Here is a 17,340-nt window from a genome sequence, read left to right on the forward strand (position 1 = left end):
TCCAAATTGTTATAAGATCTCTTGAGGTTAGTAGATTTCTTCTCATTGGTCATTTTCTATTATATAATATTTAAATGATAATTTATTTTTGTATTCAGAAATTAAGGATCAAACATGTTATTGTATTCATTTATAGTAATTGTTATAACAAATTTGAATGTGATAGCTATTTATCTTTTACAAGATAAATATTGTTTAGTATATGAGATTATTAAAATATATGAGATTATTAAAAATATATCATTTCAAATTTACTAATCAAATGCTTTATAATTTGAACAATGTGAACATACTAAAAATATTGCTCTTAGAAATAACGAAAATAATGTGAACATACTAAAATAACCTAAACAAGATAAAACTGGTATCAGAAAACTATATACTAAAAATGTTGTGAGTTGAATAAATAAAGAATAAGAGTTTAATGCATATGTAGAATACTAAAATCATGAACTTATTAAAGTATATCACAAAACACGAACACTATAAAATAATCTAGAACGTAAGAAAATGATAGATAGTATATGACGAAAAATGCACACATACGTAATGTAGATATGCAAAAGTAAAATTAAACACAATAAAATAATCTAAATATCAGATATGATATGCGATGCATATGTGAAATTTAATGACATGATTTGAATAATTAAAAATATATAAGTAATGGTATATATTTTTAATGAAAAACGCACAATATAACACTATGTATGATACATAAAATAATATAACAAATAATGCAAAAATCAAAACAATCAATGATATATAAGTCAAATCAAAAAAATATAGTCGTAAAAATAATAAAAATATAACACATATAATAACGACCGGTATAAGGATAGATGAGTTATAGAAAGAGAGCGTGTAGGCGCGAAGCAACGAAACAAAAATAGTGGGAAGCCCCAGAGTCAAAGGGTGATAAGATAGGGACGAAATACCCAAGAATTGGAACAAAATCTATCAAGAAAATAGGATAAGGGCTCAAGAATAGTCTCACAGATGAAATCATGATATGAGTCTATGTTGTCTGTTATATTCTCACTAGTGGAAACTCGGGACCGTGACCTGCATAGGCCACCAAAAAAACCTGTCACGCCCCGCTTTCCAAAATATCCAGGAATCGGAACGTGAACAAGCCCGCGACGTATTAGATTGAGGAAAAATATACACTAGTTTTTTTCTTTCTTGTTCTTTTCTTCTCAATTTAATATGCTAAGTGTCAAACACAAGAATATCAGTCACATGTCCCCAATCACAATAACAAGAATATAACAACAACCCAGAATAAGAAATAGACATATCACCAATGGTAAATTATCCCAGACATAAAAATATTCGGGTCAACATGTCCTTATACAAAATTGAACAACTAAAAACTGAAGAAATATAAAATACATCGATCAAGCGGGAATGGAAAGAACTACAAAAGTAAACTGGAACCATCAACTAATAAATAAAAAGACTAGGCTTCGACTTCTTCTTCTGCTCCGTCTACAAGGCACTCCTGCTGAGAATCCTCTGGTTCCTGTTAAACCTGTCCTTCCTCTAAATCTGATGTACACCGGAGAAAATAGGTGTCTGTCAGCGCGCATGGCACACTGCAAGATCCCACAAGGAAGGATAGAACGATCGAAAGACCAAAGTAATAATAGTAATAAAATAATAGAGCATGGTACTAGAATACTAATAATCTAAATATAATTCACTACTAGAATATAATAATCAGAAGAATACAAAATCGATTGGGTAACGAGGTCATGCAGCTAGCAATTAGACTAATCATCCAAGTAATAGGGCCATACAACTAGATAGAATTAATACTTAAAAATCTACAACAAGAGACGTAGTACGTCGAGCGAAATAATCCAAACAAGGAAACCCTCATGTATATACCATATGTCTCAAATTATAGATAATTAAATATTAATCCTGATCTATGTATAAAAAGAAATACAACTGACCTACATCTCACAAGAATCCATAATCACTTTAAGTAACAATGTCATGTTGTTAGACCCTAAAGGGGGGGTGAGGGGTAATTAGGGTCTTATGCTAATCTAATCCGATTTTATGCCAATAAAAACTTATTAACAAATATATGCTAATAATATTGATATTCAAATAGATATATGCACGGATATATGAACAAGAGAAAATAAACACATGATAGAGTGCAAAAGCCAAACACAAACACAAGATATGATCACGGAGTTCAGACCTTCCGTCCTACGTCTCCGCTCCCCACTCTTGGGGAGAAATACACTATCACAACTGGGTTTTCTACGCTTACCCGAATAACGTTTAAACCTGACAATACGATTTTCTAGTTCCCCGAAAACTTTACAACTACACACTTCACACTCTACACCCTCTAAGTATTGGCCTAGCCCATGTCCTCTTCCTCAAGTGCTCAGATTTACAACCTCTCTCTAGGCTCTATAACTGAAGCCACTCTTCTTAGAATCGACCCCGTCTCTCATCAATAACTTCTCTCGGTGTACAAGTGTAATACAATGTGTAACTCACAATAATGCTCAATTACAATAAAATACTCTATAATTGGATGAGAACTCAATGTAAGCTCAATCTCACAAATCACAAACCCACAACCTAATATATGATGTATGAAATGCTATAAGCTCAAATAAGGTGTGTGTGATAATACGAGCATAAACGAAATCTAACTCAATTAGCAAACATGCAATAAATGATAATATGAAAAACAAAATAAATTGCTAGAGAATAGAGTTAGGAAAACTTTTCTATAAACACAATAGAGGTTGAAGAAGATTGAGGATGAATTCCTCAATTAAAAATACAGGCATCCTCTTTGTAAACTCAAACTTAGAAACTTTAAACCAAACTTTAAACACTTTCAAACTCTTGTTATAAACCCTCTTGGTTGGATCTTCTGATGAGAACAATAGGGGTATATAGGATGAAAAAACCAAGGCACAAAACCCAAGCAAAATCAGCAAAAAAGACAAAACTACAAAAGGCTAGAAATATAGTCGTTGGAGCTGATCAGTCGACTGATGGAATGCATCAGTCGATTGATGAGCTGACCATTAGAGGCATTTTCCAGCTCATCAGTTGACTGACGATCATATTAGTCGACTGATGACCTCCTCAGTCGACTGGTCAGTCGACCAAAACACAATAGAGAGCAAAATAACAATTGTTGGCACTTTCACCAGTCGACTGATTGGTCGACTGATGTCATCAGTTGACTGATAACTGTTCGCGGGGAAAACTGTTTTCTTTTTCATTGATATGATTGTCATCTTGGGTTACAAAAGATCCGGTCTTTTATAGATCCGGTTACAACTAAATCAAAGAAAAAATAAAAATTACAACTTTCCTCTTGTGAACAAATCGCAAGCTCCTGTTTTGCGGTCGCTTGCTTGTGTGGGTTCTTTGCCAACGCCGGGGTTAATCCGTGGACCACCGCGCGATCTAGATCCGGTCGGATCTACACGATTATGCGGGTATTATTCCACGAAGGGAATAATAGCCAGGAGGGATTAATCCACCAAGGGACTAATCGCTCAGATCTCGAGATCTAAGACCAAGCTTAGATCTGGAGTGTAGTCTCGTGTAGATCTCAGATCTGTTCTTTCTTCCTCTCGAAATCCTGCCTTTTCTGACGTGGATGGTCGCCGAGGATCAGATCTGTACGTCCAAGTCTTCAAGTCTTCAAACTCCGAGTTCACTCATCAATCCGGCAGAGTTTCGGCTCTTGAAAGTTCCACCTCCGAAAATGAACATCTCTAGGCCTATTTATAGGCTCTCAGGACAGTGGCCGCAAAAAGGGAAATGTCGGCCCCCTCTGGCCACTGTCGGCCACCTCTGGGTGGCCGGCACTGTGCCGAGCCACCAGGGTGGCTCGGCCTTGGCCGAGCCACCTTGAGGTGGCTCGGCTTTGGCCGAGCCCCCGCGGGCGGTGTTTTTTCCGACTTTTTTGAATTGTTTTCCGTTGTTTCCGGTTCTGTCCGTGATTCGGTTGATTGAGATTCTGATTGGTTGATCTGATTTGGCAGTAAGTCGGATTCCTGATTTGGCAGTAAATCCGATTCCTGATTTGGCAGTAAATCCGCTTCTGAGTTCGAGTCCGAAACTGATCTTGATTCGATCGCGATTCGTCCGAGTCTGTTCTCGGTTGGATGACTCGTTGATTCCTTAACACTTGGCTTGATTCCGAACGCGTATGGATGCATTCCGTCGCTTCTGTGCGATTCGTCGATCTCGTCGCCTCGTTGGTTCGTCGGTTTGTGCCGAGCTATGCTAGGGGACCTATAAGCAATTTTATATGCCTACAGATACCCCCTCCAAAGTATTTCAGTCTCGTTCTTTTATAGAAGAGTCATGCCTACAGATCCCCCCTCCAAAGGATTTTAGTCTCGTTCTTTTATAGAAGAGTCTGGGATACTTTGGATATTATTGTCCCTACCTTCAGTCGGTATAACGGGACCTCGTGAGTGATATTCTCCAGAAACTTCCTGTTGAGATTAGGGAAACAGTTTAGACTCGTGTACCTATTGGAGTATTCAGGTTATTCTTAAGAATATTCTGAGTGATATTCTCCAGAAACTTCCTGTTGAGATTAGGGAAACAGTTTAGACTCGTGTACCTATTGGAGTATTCAGGTTATTCTTAAGAATATTCTGAGTGATATTCTCCAGAAACTTCCTGTTGAGATTAGGGAAACAGTTTAGACTCGTGTACCTATTGGAGTATTCAGGTTATTCTTAAGAATATTCTGAGTGATATTCTCCAGAAACTTCCTGTTGAGATTAGGGAAACAGTTTAGACTCGTGTACCTATTGGAGTATTCAGGTTATTCTTAAGAATATTCTGAGTGATATTCTCCAGAAACTTCCTGTTGAGATTAGGGAAACAGTTTAGACTCGTGTACCTATTGGAGTATTCAGGTTATTCTTAAGAATATTCTGAGTGATATTCTCCAGAAACTTCCTGTTGAGATTAGGGAAACAGTTTAGACTCGTGTACCTATTGGAGTATTCAGGTTATTCTTAAGAATATTCTGAGTGATATTCTCCAGAAACTTCCTGTTGAGATTAGGGAAACAGTTTAGACTCGTGTACCTATTGGAGTATTCAGGTTATTCTTAAGAATATTCTGAGTGATATTCTCCAGAAACTTCCTGTTGAGATTAGGGAAACAGTTTAGACTCGTGTACCTATTGGAGTATTCAGGTTATTCTTAAGAATATTCTGAGTGATATTCTCCAGAAACTTCCTGTTGAGATTAGGGAAACAGTTTAGACTCGTGTACCTATTGGAGTATTCAGGTTATTCTTAAGAATATTCTGAGTGATATTCTCCAGAAACTTCCTGTTGAGATTAGGGAAACAGTTTAGACTCGTGTACCTATTGGAGTATTCAGGTTATTCTTAAGAATATTCTGAGTGATATTCTCCAGAAACTTCCTGTTGAGATTAGGGAAACAGTTTAGACTCGTGTACCTATTGGAGTATTCAGGTTATTCTTAAGAATATTCTGAGTAATATTCTCCAGAAACTTCCTGTTGAGATTAGGGAAACAGTTTAGACTCGTGTTCCTATTGGAGTATTCAGGTTATTCTTAAGAATATTCTGAGTAATATTCTCCAGAAACTTCCTGTTGAGGGTAGGAAAACAGTTTAGACTCGTGTACCTAGTTGGAGTATTCAGGTTATTCTTAAGAATATTCTGAGTGATATTCTCCAGAAACTTCCTGTTGAGATTAGGGAAATAGTTTAGACTCGTATACCTATTGGAGTATTCTGGTCTCTTGTTTGTTGGTAGAGATGAACCCGGAATCGGAGAGGAAGAATTTTATATTCTATCTCCTGGTCTCTTGTTTGTTGGTAGAGATGAACCCGATGATGGAGAGGAAGAATTTTATATTCTATCTCCTGGTCTCTTGTTTGTTGGTAGAGATGAACCCGATGATGGAGAGGAAGAATTTTATATTCTATCTCCTGGTCTCTTGTTTGTTGGTAGAGATGAACCCGATAATGGAGAGGAAGAATTTTATATTCTGTCTCCTGGTCTCTTGTTTGTTGGTAGAGATGAACCCGATGATGGAGAGGAAGAATTTTATATTCTATCTCCTGGTCTCTTGTTTGTTGGTAGAGATGAACCCGATGATGGAGAGGAAGAATTTTATATTCTATCTCCTGGTCTCTTGTTTGTTGGTAGAGATGAACCCGATGATGGAGAGGAAGAATTTTATATTCTATCTCCTGGTCTCTTGTTTGTTGGTAGAGATGAACCCGATGATGGAGAGGAAGAATTTTATATTCTATCTCCTGGTCTCTTGTTTGTTGGTAGAGATGAACCCGATGATGGAGAGGAAGAATTTTATATTCTATCTCCTGGTCTCTTGTTTGTTGGTAGAGATAAACCCGATGATGGAGAGGAAGAATTTTATATTCTATCTCCTGGTCTCTTGTTTGTTGGTAGAGATGAACCCGGAATCGGAGAGGAAGAATTTTATATTCTATCTCCTGGTACAAAGGAAATTTAAATTGGGATTTCTATTCAGAGAATCTGAATAAGGTTTGATCAATTGAGATTGGAAGCAATCTTAACTTTTATAGTTTTGATTGCACAAATCGAAGCTGGACCTCTCGTTCATGGAAGGAATCGAAAGGGGATTTTGGTTTTGGTCCTAACTGTAGTAAGGTTTGACCAAGTTGGAGTTTTGAGACGATCCTAACTGTTTAAAGGTTTGATCGTTCAATTTGTGGACCTCTCGTTCATGGAACGAATCGAGAGGGGATTTTGGCTTTGGTCCTAACTGTTTAAAGGTTTGACCAAGATGGGAATTTGAGACGATCCTAACTGTTTAAAGGTTTGATCGTTCAATTTGTGGACCTCTCGTTCATGGAACGAATCGAGAGGGGATTTTGGCTTTGGTCCTAACTGTTTAAAGGTTTGACCAAGATGGGGATTTGAGACGATCCTAACTGTTTAAAGGTTTGATCGTTCAATTTGTGGACCTCTCGTTCATGGAACGAATCGAGAGGGGATTTTGGCTTTGGTCCTAACTGTTTAAAGGTTTGACCAAAGGAGGGTTTGAGAGGGAAGATTGATCCAACGAAGTGATCGAATCTCATCTCAGCAAATGAATATTCGGAAATCACCGTGGGGATGTAGTGTTTAACACTTTGTTTGTAATGATCGGGTTATTCCTAAGAAAATTACATATAGCATTCTTTCGGGAACTTCCGTTACATGAACCATCCACCCCCAGCTTTTTCTTGTGAAACTGAGTTTATCATTATGTTTAGCTATATGATCGGGTTATCCTTAAAAGTACCATGCATGGCATTCTTCAGGAACTTCCCGTGAAAGAAAGGAAATAGTTTAGACTCATATACCTGTTGGAGTATTAAGGAGCAGTTTATACTCGTATACTTTTCGGAGTGAGGGGAAACAGTTTATACTCGTGTACCCAATGGAGTTTTATGGTCGTCTTTACTCGACTTCTTTCGTCGTTATGACGCCGGAGTCAATTAGGGCTTGGATCTTGTTTTTGAGTCCAAAGCAAATCTCAGTGGGATGAAGAACCCTTCTGTGGTACGCACAGTAATTTGGATCCATAATCATTTTAGCACCATCCTGATCTTTAATAGGTGGTAGCTCGATTTTGTCATTAGCGAGGAGGTATTCCAAGATGGCTGGAGCTTCATCATCTTCGAAAGAATATTCCTTTTGAAACCTCGGATCGAGAGTCGCATTCTCAATGATTGCAGATGTCATTGGTTGGCCTCTCTCAGCTTTCTTTCTTTTAAGAAAGTGCTCAGCTTGTTCACCCCGAGATTTTAACTCCTTCCAAGTTGTGGATGGCACGACCCCCAGAGCTTCCAGGACATCGATGGAGAGGTTATTGTGGCATGTTTGCAGGATGAACTCCTCTGTAATAGGATCTCTGCAATTCATCGCCATGTTACGGAAACGCTTGACAAAATTGTCGACTGACTCTCCGTCTTTTTGCTTCTCATCCAAAAGAGTTCCGATTGACACTTCGGTGTCATCATCGAAGAAGTTGCTGAGGAACAAACTTTCCATGTCATCCCAGCAATTGATGCTCCCTGGCTTGAGCCGTCGGTACCAATCGAAGGCGGGCCCACGAAGGGTGCCAACGAATGACCGGATCATTAAGGCCTCGTTTCCAGAGATTATGCCCAAATGAGACTTGAAATAAATCAAGTGTTGAATCGGCGAACTCTTCCCTTCAAACGGTGTGAAGTTAATCAGATTGAATTTGGTCGGGTATGGTATTGAATCCCATTCCCTCGGATAAGGACATGGAATACCCGTCTTCTTAACTTCTTGAGCCGTCATCAAAGCATTGATTTTGTCTTCAAGTTTTTGCATTTTCCCGTCATCGTCTTCATTTCTTTCTGAATGATGTCGAGTAAAGATAATTGGACCACCCCCAGTGAGAGGTGCTATTGAACCACCCCCAATATCGTTATTGGGAGGATCCGTTAAACCACCCCCAGCGTTATTGTCATTGGGAGGTGTATCAGCCATAATGACTTCATCCACCTCTGGATCACTGTCCTCTACAACATTCCGAGTGTGGTGGCTGGATTCAAGTCGCTGATTGGACTCAGGAGGTTGAGGCTGTTGAGTTAACAGTTCTCTCATTTGTTGGATAGCCAACTTCATTTCTGTCTTCACTTCAGCTCTAATTTCTTCACGTTGTTTGGCTAGAGCTTCCTGAAGTATTTGAGTGAACTGATCAGCAGTGATTGTGAATACTTCTCTGATTTGTCCTGTGCTAGACATTGTATCATCAGAAGCGATTGCAGAATAAGTGTCCGAGAATTCATCCTCCGAGGACATTCCTTCTTGCATTCTCTTGTAGTCTCTGCGTCTGATAGCTCCTAATTGGAGTCGAGACATCCTTTGAGCAATTCTTGGATTGACTTTTCCTTTCGGGGAAAAGTCGGGATTTGAGTCACTTGAATGCTGTTTAGACTTTCTTCTATCAGCTACGTTGATGGTGACTTCAGGGAATTCATCATTTTGGGCAGCTGATTTTCTTTTGCGGAAATGTCTCAGCTTAGGCTTTGATAATGCAGAGACTTTTCGTGGGATGATTTCTCGTTTGAAACAGTCACATTCTGATAATGCTGTTTTGACGAGTCGTGCACAGGAACAACGAGAGTTTATCTCTCGAATAACTCTCTTTCGAAAATTATTCACAACCTCAACTTGATAATACGATTCATCGGTATGATTGCCAAAAAATCGTATCGTCTGTTGGTATGATCTCCCAGGTATGACGATATCATTTGGTGAATGCGTCTTCTTCTGGGAGTATAAAACCTTGTTGGCATTCTCAGGACAATTTATTTTTGTCTTTAAGCGATCCAAGGTTATGTCGGGAGTCGCACGTTTAGAACCACCCCCTTGTGGGTATGGAGTCTTAACGGGCTCCGAATGCTGATTTTGCATAAGTCCAGACTTCAGAATCCAAACTTGGCGGAGTTTTGGTGATTCTTTGGTCACCGTTTCCTTCCTCCTTTCTCGTCTTTGTTGTAAGAGAGCACGGGCATGAACAACGTTTGCACGACGTTTTTGTATACGTTCTTGGAGGGTCGAACGAGCCCTTTTGATGAGTGTCCATTCCTCCGTTGTGAATTGTGCAGAAACGTGAGTAGTTCGTCGTTGCGTTGAACGAACCACTTGTTGTTTCCTCGACTCTAAGTCCGCATAATAACGAACTCCGTCGGTTTGTTCAAATGCCTTAGCTATTTGACGAGCAAGACGCTGACGCTGTCTCTGACGAGCTCTTTTCGTCAATGTCGTCGGGCTTTGATTCGATGACTCTTCAATTAGATAAGAGCCATTTTGAGCAGAGGTGTTGCGAGTGAAATTCTCAGCAACAATCAAGCGAGAGTCTTCATTTTGTGCCTTCTTTGGCATGCAACTCTTCCTCAATTGTGAGATCCTCTTGTACTTGCGAGATAATGAAGATCTTGAAGAGGATGATGAGAGATATTCCTCAAACTTGGTCTGGTCGAATTCGTATTCGACCATGGATTCAACTGGAATCTTGATCGGCTGCGACACGACGGTCTCGGCAGCGAGACCGTTGGCTCCCACTGTGGTCGCCAGCTTGTTTGCGTCAAAAGTTGGTTTCGTTGTGGAATTCATTATATCTTCGGTCGATTACAATAAATTCAAAAGAAATAGTCTTTTTATAAGACTTCTTTTACACAACAAAAGGAAAATTACAACTCTTGAGAAACAAACGCAGGACCGTTGTTTGGATCGCTGCTTGCGTGGGATCTTTGCCTGTGCCGGGAGCGCTTTGACTCGTGGACCACCAAATCACAGATTCTGATTGAACCGTGAGGGGTTTAATGATTCTTCCTTCGTTTATCGAAGTAAGAATTTGAAGCGAATATCTTATCGATGTAAGATGTTCACTCTTCCAAAGATCAAGTCTGAGCTTAGATCTCTAGGACTCGCTAGAAGCTTCTTGAGGATGTTTGTGAAGAAGGAAGACTCTCTCTCTTGCTCTAATTCACCAAAACTCAAGGCTCTCTGCTCTAATCTCTCTGGAAAATGCTCAGCCCCCCGTCAATGATGTCCATAGGGGGGTATTTATAGCCTCCTTGGACAATAACTGAAGAAATAGCCGATCAACGACTATCCCTTTGACCGCGACATCCCGGACTGCAGCGGCTATTGGCGCGGCAGCATGAACTGCAGCGGCCACAGGGGCAGTTACCAGCACGTTCCATCGTGCTTGAAACTGTCCTCCCACGACTTTTAACCACCTTTTTTCGTGGTTTAACTGCTTGTCCACGTCAGCACACGTTCTATTTCTGATACGCCGCCACGTAGACTTCACATAATCATCACATAACTACCTCGTAACCGCTGTAGCATCCCCTATAGTAGCCGCGGCACCATGGATTGCCGCGCCCAAGCCGCGGCACTATGAACTGCCGCGTCTTAGCCGCGGCACTATGAGCTGCCGCGCTGTAGCCGCGGCACCATGAGCTGCCGCACCCACACGCTGTAGTTTGCATTGTTCTGTGAATTCACATTGTTTTGTGTTGATTCACAAATCCTTTTGCTTCCTTTGGGCTTGTATGATCTCCCATGACTTAGATACTGATGTTTATCACCTTCTCTTTGTCTTGAGTGATATTTGGATGTCTGTAAGCATTTTTGACGTCTACAGTTATGTGTACTTGGCAAATTCATTTTGTGTTGGTTGGTGTATTCATTTTGTGTTGATTTGTACTTGGTGTTGTGTATCTGTTGATTGGTGTTGTGTATTTGTTGTTTTATCCTGCAGTAATATCTTATTGTTAAAATTTTGTGAATGTTGAAGTTGTACAGGAGCTTAGTTATGTGTACTTGACAAATTCATTTTGTGTTGGTTGGTGTATTCATTTTGTGTTGATTTGTACTTGGTAGATTCATTTTGTGTTTATTGTGTAGCTTAGCTCTGTGCAAGAGCATAGGTGCTATACTATTGTTTGAAGGGAAAATGATACCAAGAATTAAGTTGATGGATATTAGTTAGGGCTTTACCCAATTGTTTGAAGGGACAATGGTACAAAAATTAAGTTGATGGATATTAGTCCTTCCAAATTGATAGATATTACTGCTGTTTTTCAGAAACTATAATAATACAAACTTTTATCAACTACCTTCAAGTCCATTACCTTTTGTGAGCAAGTCTATGGTACACATCACTTGGGTATTGAGAATAGTATCGCTCATCCAATCAATTACTTGCTCTTCATGAAATGAAAAATATAACACAACACAGATTTTTAAGGAAGAGAGGTAGTTGAAATCAAAAGTTAAAATTTTTTTTATTGTTCAATTATCCATAAGGAAGAGATGTACTTGAAATTATAAGTTCAAAAAATTTTATTGAACAATCATCCACCGCGACGGGGGGTCCTCGCGCAATTTTGAAGCTTTTGGCAAAGTATAGCATTTTATAGCAAAGTATAGCACCTTGTGGCAAAAGTATAGCACTATACGGTAAAGTATAGCACTTTATGGCCAAAGTATAGCACCTTATTGTCAAAGTATAGCACCTTATACTCTTTGGAAATTCTGCATCATAAGTGTCTAAAACCAAATCAGTTTTTTTTCACCGCAACGCAGACACTCGATGACCTCTCATACGTGTTTATTGACCAATCATCCACCGCGACGGGGGTCCTCGCGTAATTTTGAAGCTTTTGACAAAGTATAGCACTTTATGGCAAAGTATAGCACCTTGTGGCCAAAGTATAGCACTATACGGTAAAGTATAGCACTTTATGGCCAACGTATAGCACCTTATTGGCAAAGTATAGCACCTTATCCTTATATACAGAGAGGGTTCTGGATCGTGCTTCGCTTAGTTCCTCTCTCAGTCTTCTATTTTGAGCAGACAGCTTAGCCACCTTCACGGAAGGAGCACTTATCTTTACACGGTCTGCAGCAATCATACCATTGAATTTATTCTCGTTCTCGCGACGTAATGCTTGATTCATTACCGCGATGCTCTTCCAGTAGATAACTTGCTGAGGCCATTCCATTTGCTCAACTGCCTCATTTGGCTGCTCGACGTCTTCATCAATATCCTGTGGCATCACATATGCAATGGACAGATAGAGTATTATTAAAAGGATTAATTAATTAAAAAACAAATAAAATCCACGATTGCTAAATTCTTACAACTGCATCAATTGGGATGTCGTCATCTTCTGCTCTCCTCTTCTTCTTGTGAAGAAGGTCTCTTGGGCCACGAGCCCTGCCGGCGTCTACTGCAGCCAGTCCCTTAATCTTCCTCTTCTCTCTCTCCCTCATCTTCTCTTTCTCTATCCCCTGCTCCTTCCCCCACAAACCTCCATCGATTCTTTGAAATTGGCCATGTTGCTGTGGAAGCTTTATCGTAGTTTTGCTTGCTTTAGCTACAACAGTGGCCAATCTCAAAGAACCAGCAACCTCTCCAAGTCTCACCCAATTTGAAATGGGAGACCTCACCGTACATCCAACTGCTGGCTTCTTGATGCCGGTAAGTTCATAGTACCACAACTGCATATTAGAGAAATAAAAACTTAACAAACACCTTTATCCGTAACAATTAATAAGTAACCCTAACAATAAAAACGTAACCTTAATAACCAAACCGTAATATTAACAACCAAACCGTAACATTGACAACCAAATTGTAACATTAACAACTAAACCCTAACCTTCACAATCAGTAATAAAAGACATGATTACTTACACAAACTAGAGGGGTACACCCTTGCAGATATAAAGTCATCTTCCCTGGCTCAGGACCCTTCAGTGCCCTCTCTATCGCGTCAGATGTCTCACTGAATATATAGGTCCCCCAAGTAGTGTTATTGACCTGTTCGATGCTGTTGACGTACTTGAATAAATGCCTAGGAACGCCGGAAACACTGTTTGGACACCAAATCATGCTCAGCTGATAAAGGATCTGTAGCAGGACAAAGTCCTTCACATCTCGGCGATTAGAAGATAGTACTAGCTTCAAGAGCAGGTCCTCCACATTACGTCTGGTGGGGCTTCCTTTGGGGGGAGCTATACTGCTGGAACCCCCGGCCTCGGGTTTGTCAAAAAACCTGGACCAAATCCTATTTTTCCTATCCCGATTGTGGTCAACATGAAGCCCCTCATTAGAGAACCATGTATGCTCCATTACCCACTCAAGGTTGAATGAGCAGGCGATCTATTCTCCATCATTCCTATCGGTGAAGACGAGTTTTTTGCTTTTCTTGTCTCACTGACTCAAAATGTGCTCACATGTAGGAAGATCGACACCAGGTGGGCCAAATTGGACGTAGTGTCTGAATACACTATCTTCGTAGATCGTAAAATGCCTTGGCCCCATACGTATCACCAAATTCCGCATGAAGTCGTGATAGGCACTGAAGCTGGCGGTGGGCAGCAACGTAATAGTTGGCTTTGTCCTTTTTCTATATAACAAAAACACAAGACAAGAGCATTTTTGAGTATAATCAGTAAACATAACAACTATGCTGTAAATTTTACGGATAAACCAACAACCTTAACAACAACCCCATAACCTTAACAACCAAAACCTAACATTAACAACGCGGATAAACCAACAACCTTAACAACAACCCCATAACCTTAACAACCAAAACCTAACATTAACAACCAAAGCCTAACCTCAACAACCAAACAACAACCTCAATAATAAAAGCATAAACCTTGCATGTTAGCAGTAACCTCAACAGCTAACGGACACCCGTAATTTTGGACCTTCCCACCAGACTAGGAGCATTATCAATCAAACCATAACCTTAACAACATAAAACTTGCGGTAAAAATTACCTTTTGGGTGATGCCACGTGCTTCTCTTTTTCTCCTCTTTGTAGACCAAGGAGCGCTCTAGTGGCATCTTTGGACGCGTCGGTGGTGCCGGTGTTGCCCTCTAGACCTTCGCGGGGGCCTACACTTAAATTTTGAGGTGGGCTTCTGGGTTAAGAATGACTGGTTGCGATGTCCGCTAGAACATCAGCAATCGTAGCTCCAGCTTCAGATTTAGTCCACATTGCAGTTGTATGGGCTCTTTCTGAGATTTCGAACTGCTGGGCGTCATCGCTTTCGCTGTGGTCGGTATGGAGGTTGGCTTTGGAGGTTGAATCGCCGGCCATTTTGATCCCTTTGCTTTGATTCGGTTTGCGTTGGAGTCGTTTGATTTAGGGCTAGGGTTTTGAATTGGGTTTCTGGAGTCAGTTTGCTTGCAGAAGAGAGAGATGACAGGGTACGGACGAGGAGGTAACTCATAACGGGGAATTTTAAATGTAAGAGTATTTTGGGCATTTCGAGTGAGGTTTAAACGGAGTTACGCCTGGGGATTCGTTTTGAGGGCTGGAAGAAAATCGCGGGCGATCTTGGGAGCAAAGCACCCGTTGAAAAAGTGAGCACGTTTTGTTGGGTTTTGGGGGCTGGAAGCATTTTTCCCTTAATAATATCAATATTAATTCAAGGTTGAATAGCTCTCGTTGATCTTTCTCAAGACAACCCTCAGCTCAGAAGCAGCCCTTGGATTGATGATGGCGGCGGCGGCGGCGGATGAGGACCAAGTTGAGAGTAACGTACTAGGCAACGAGGGAGATGGACGGCGTCGTCTCGAGCGGATCTCTGGCCGGATGCGGTGGCACCCTCAGTTCAGAATCAGCGACGGAGATGGACGGAGTGGTGGGCCGAACCGTCATCTGACTGGATGGGGTGGGGCTACCACGTCGCGAGAAACGGAGGAGGCGAGCGAGGGAGATGGACGCGGCCGTGCCGAACGGATCTCTGGCCGGATGCGGTGGAACCCCTCAGCTCGGAGGAACCCCTTTGTAGGGTTGACACGTTGCCGACGACGGCGGCGGCGGAGGACCAAGTTGCGAGTAACGGAGGAGGCATACGGCGTCGTCCGAACAGAGTCTCTGACTGGAATACGGTGGCAGCTCATGTCCTTGAGTTGGATCATCGCCTCGACGATCTTGCTCGACGTACGGATCGCCGCCTGGGAAAACGCACCCAGGATTCTGGGGAGGGTCTCTGCAGGCTCCCCCCTACTTCCCTCCTCCTCAACAACAAGGAGGACGACGACGACACCATCATCAGACAGGGTACGTAAAAATCATTTCGCGTTTTCGATTCGTTCCATTTATTAATTGTGCTGTTCAACAAGAATATGGAAAGATGCCGGATTCTGCATCAAGAGTGGCATCTCAAATTCTTGAGAATTTGGAGATCCACGCGGGCGGTGGATGCCAAGGACTACAGTAACACTAGCTAGCATTTTGCTCACCTCTTGTTTACTGCAATGTATATTCTCTAGCTAGTTTGATTGTGCTCGCATGCCCAAATTAGCTCTCTCCTCCTCCTCCTCCTCCTCGTCGTCGATGTGACCATGAACACAGAACAAATTAATTAAGAATCTGAACCATATATTGACCCCCTTTGTGCTGAAATCACCGCACCCACCCACAGCGTTACAGGCATGATTTTGATCTACGCCATCAACTGTCACTCCGGTGTGTAGATGAAACAGCTTGACAATAATAGCTGGGCACATGGCATTTCTTCATGAATCAAAACCTGAAAACCTCGCAAATCGTTAGGGAACAGGTTGAAGAAAGTTTCACGATCGATTCGCATTGAGTGGTCATCTATAACACTTGCTTATGACATATACATGCTGTTATTACCTTGTATTCCCGTTTTACGCTTGTTGCGACATCTCTAAAAAAACGTCCTTGGCTTACGGCCTCCACAGGAAAGAGAAGTATTCAAAAGTAGTACAAGCCTGTAGCAAACTTTGCAACAACAATTAAGCATCATAACGATTAATCAGGCCGACATAGGCGAAAGAAGGAATCGACTCTCTACACGCATGTCAATGTCTACAAGGTTTCTTTTATTAACTAGAAATCCAGTTCGTTCGACTGTCAAGAAACTAAGTCGCTAGCTCTTGATTTCAACCTCAGGAACATCCAACCGATGGTGCGTCTGGTGATATAGAAGCTGGCGCGACAGAGGCTGCACCAGAGGGAAAACTTCGGCTAAAGATCTTGTTGCCGTTAGCATTGGGTCTGATCGCACTGGCTTCTGCGGTCCCTTTCGCCGTAATGTCGGCTAATATTGGTGGAAGGATGACACGGCTCTCTCAGGTACTGACGCTTAGCATCGCGCTTGGCATAGTGTTTCTCTGCTTAGTTATCATATTCCTTCTATACTTTTGGGACATGCGTTGCCTCCACACCGCCACATTCATTTGTGTGATGGTTACTTCATTGTTCGTTGGATTAGTGGTACTGGCAACTCTCGCGGCTTTGCGTCGTTTCTGATCGCCGTCAGAATAGAGCTGTGAGTGTGGCGACGGCCTCGAATGAGGGTGTCGTGTTTAAAATACTTTAATGCGTAGACACTAGACTCACGACTTTATGATCCTATAAGATTGATGGAATTTTTGATGTCTGTGTATGAGCTTCTTTTACTTTTTTTTGTTTCTCCTTCTTTCACCTTTTTTTTGTTATTTTAATCTTTTGTGCATTATGCCCTGCAGATCAGAAGCCTTTTAGTCTGTTTCTTCTTCTTCTTCTTCCTTTCTTCTTTAATTTGTTTAGATATTTATTATTCTAATTTATCGGTTCATTCTCCCTTTTATTATGGTAACAAGTAAGGTCATATTGGCTGTTATTCTGAGAAATGTGTTTTGGGGGAATTAACCAAGAAGCATTATTCCTTGGAGGATAACGATACGATAGCACCAAGGAGCATTAGTAGTAATTCCCCTGGTCCAT

The 17,340-nt window shown here is 41.1% G+C and overlaps 1 protein-coding gene across 1 annotated transcript; it reads left to right on the plus strand.

Moving 5' to 3' along the window:
• On the plus strand, positions 15,050-17,040 carry LOC109826676. Its single transcript, XM_020393699.1, has 2 exons — positions 15,050-15,663; positions 16,525-17,040. The coding sequence occupies exons 1-2, from the start codon at positions 15,094-15,096 to the stop codon at positions 16,882-16,884; spliced, it is 930 nt and encodes a 309-aa protein (XP_020249288.1). The 5' UTR covers positions 15,050-15,093; the 3' UTR covers positions 16,885-17,040.

Source organism: Asparagus officinalis, chromosome 1 (genome assembly GCF_001876935.1).
Source record: "Asparagus officinalis chromosome 1, Aspof.V1, whole genome shotgun sequence".
Classification (NCBI taxonomy): Eukaryota; Viridiplantae; Streptophyta; class Magnoliopsida; order Asparagales; family Asparagaceae; genus Asparagus; species Asparagus officinalis.

Bases quoted from the DNA above. Each gene is read 5' to 3' on its own strand.
- LOC109826676 (XM_020393699.1), top strand. From the start codon at position 15,094: ATGATGGCGGCGGCGGCGGCGGATGAGGACCAAGTTGAGAGTAACGTA. The intron at 15,664-16,524 runs GTACGTAAAAAT...TTTCAACCTCAG, and splicing joins CGACACCATCATCAGACAGG to GAACATCCAACCGATGGTGC.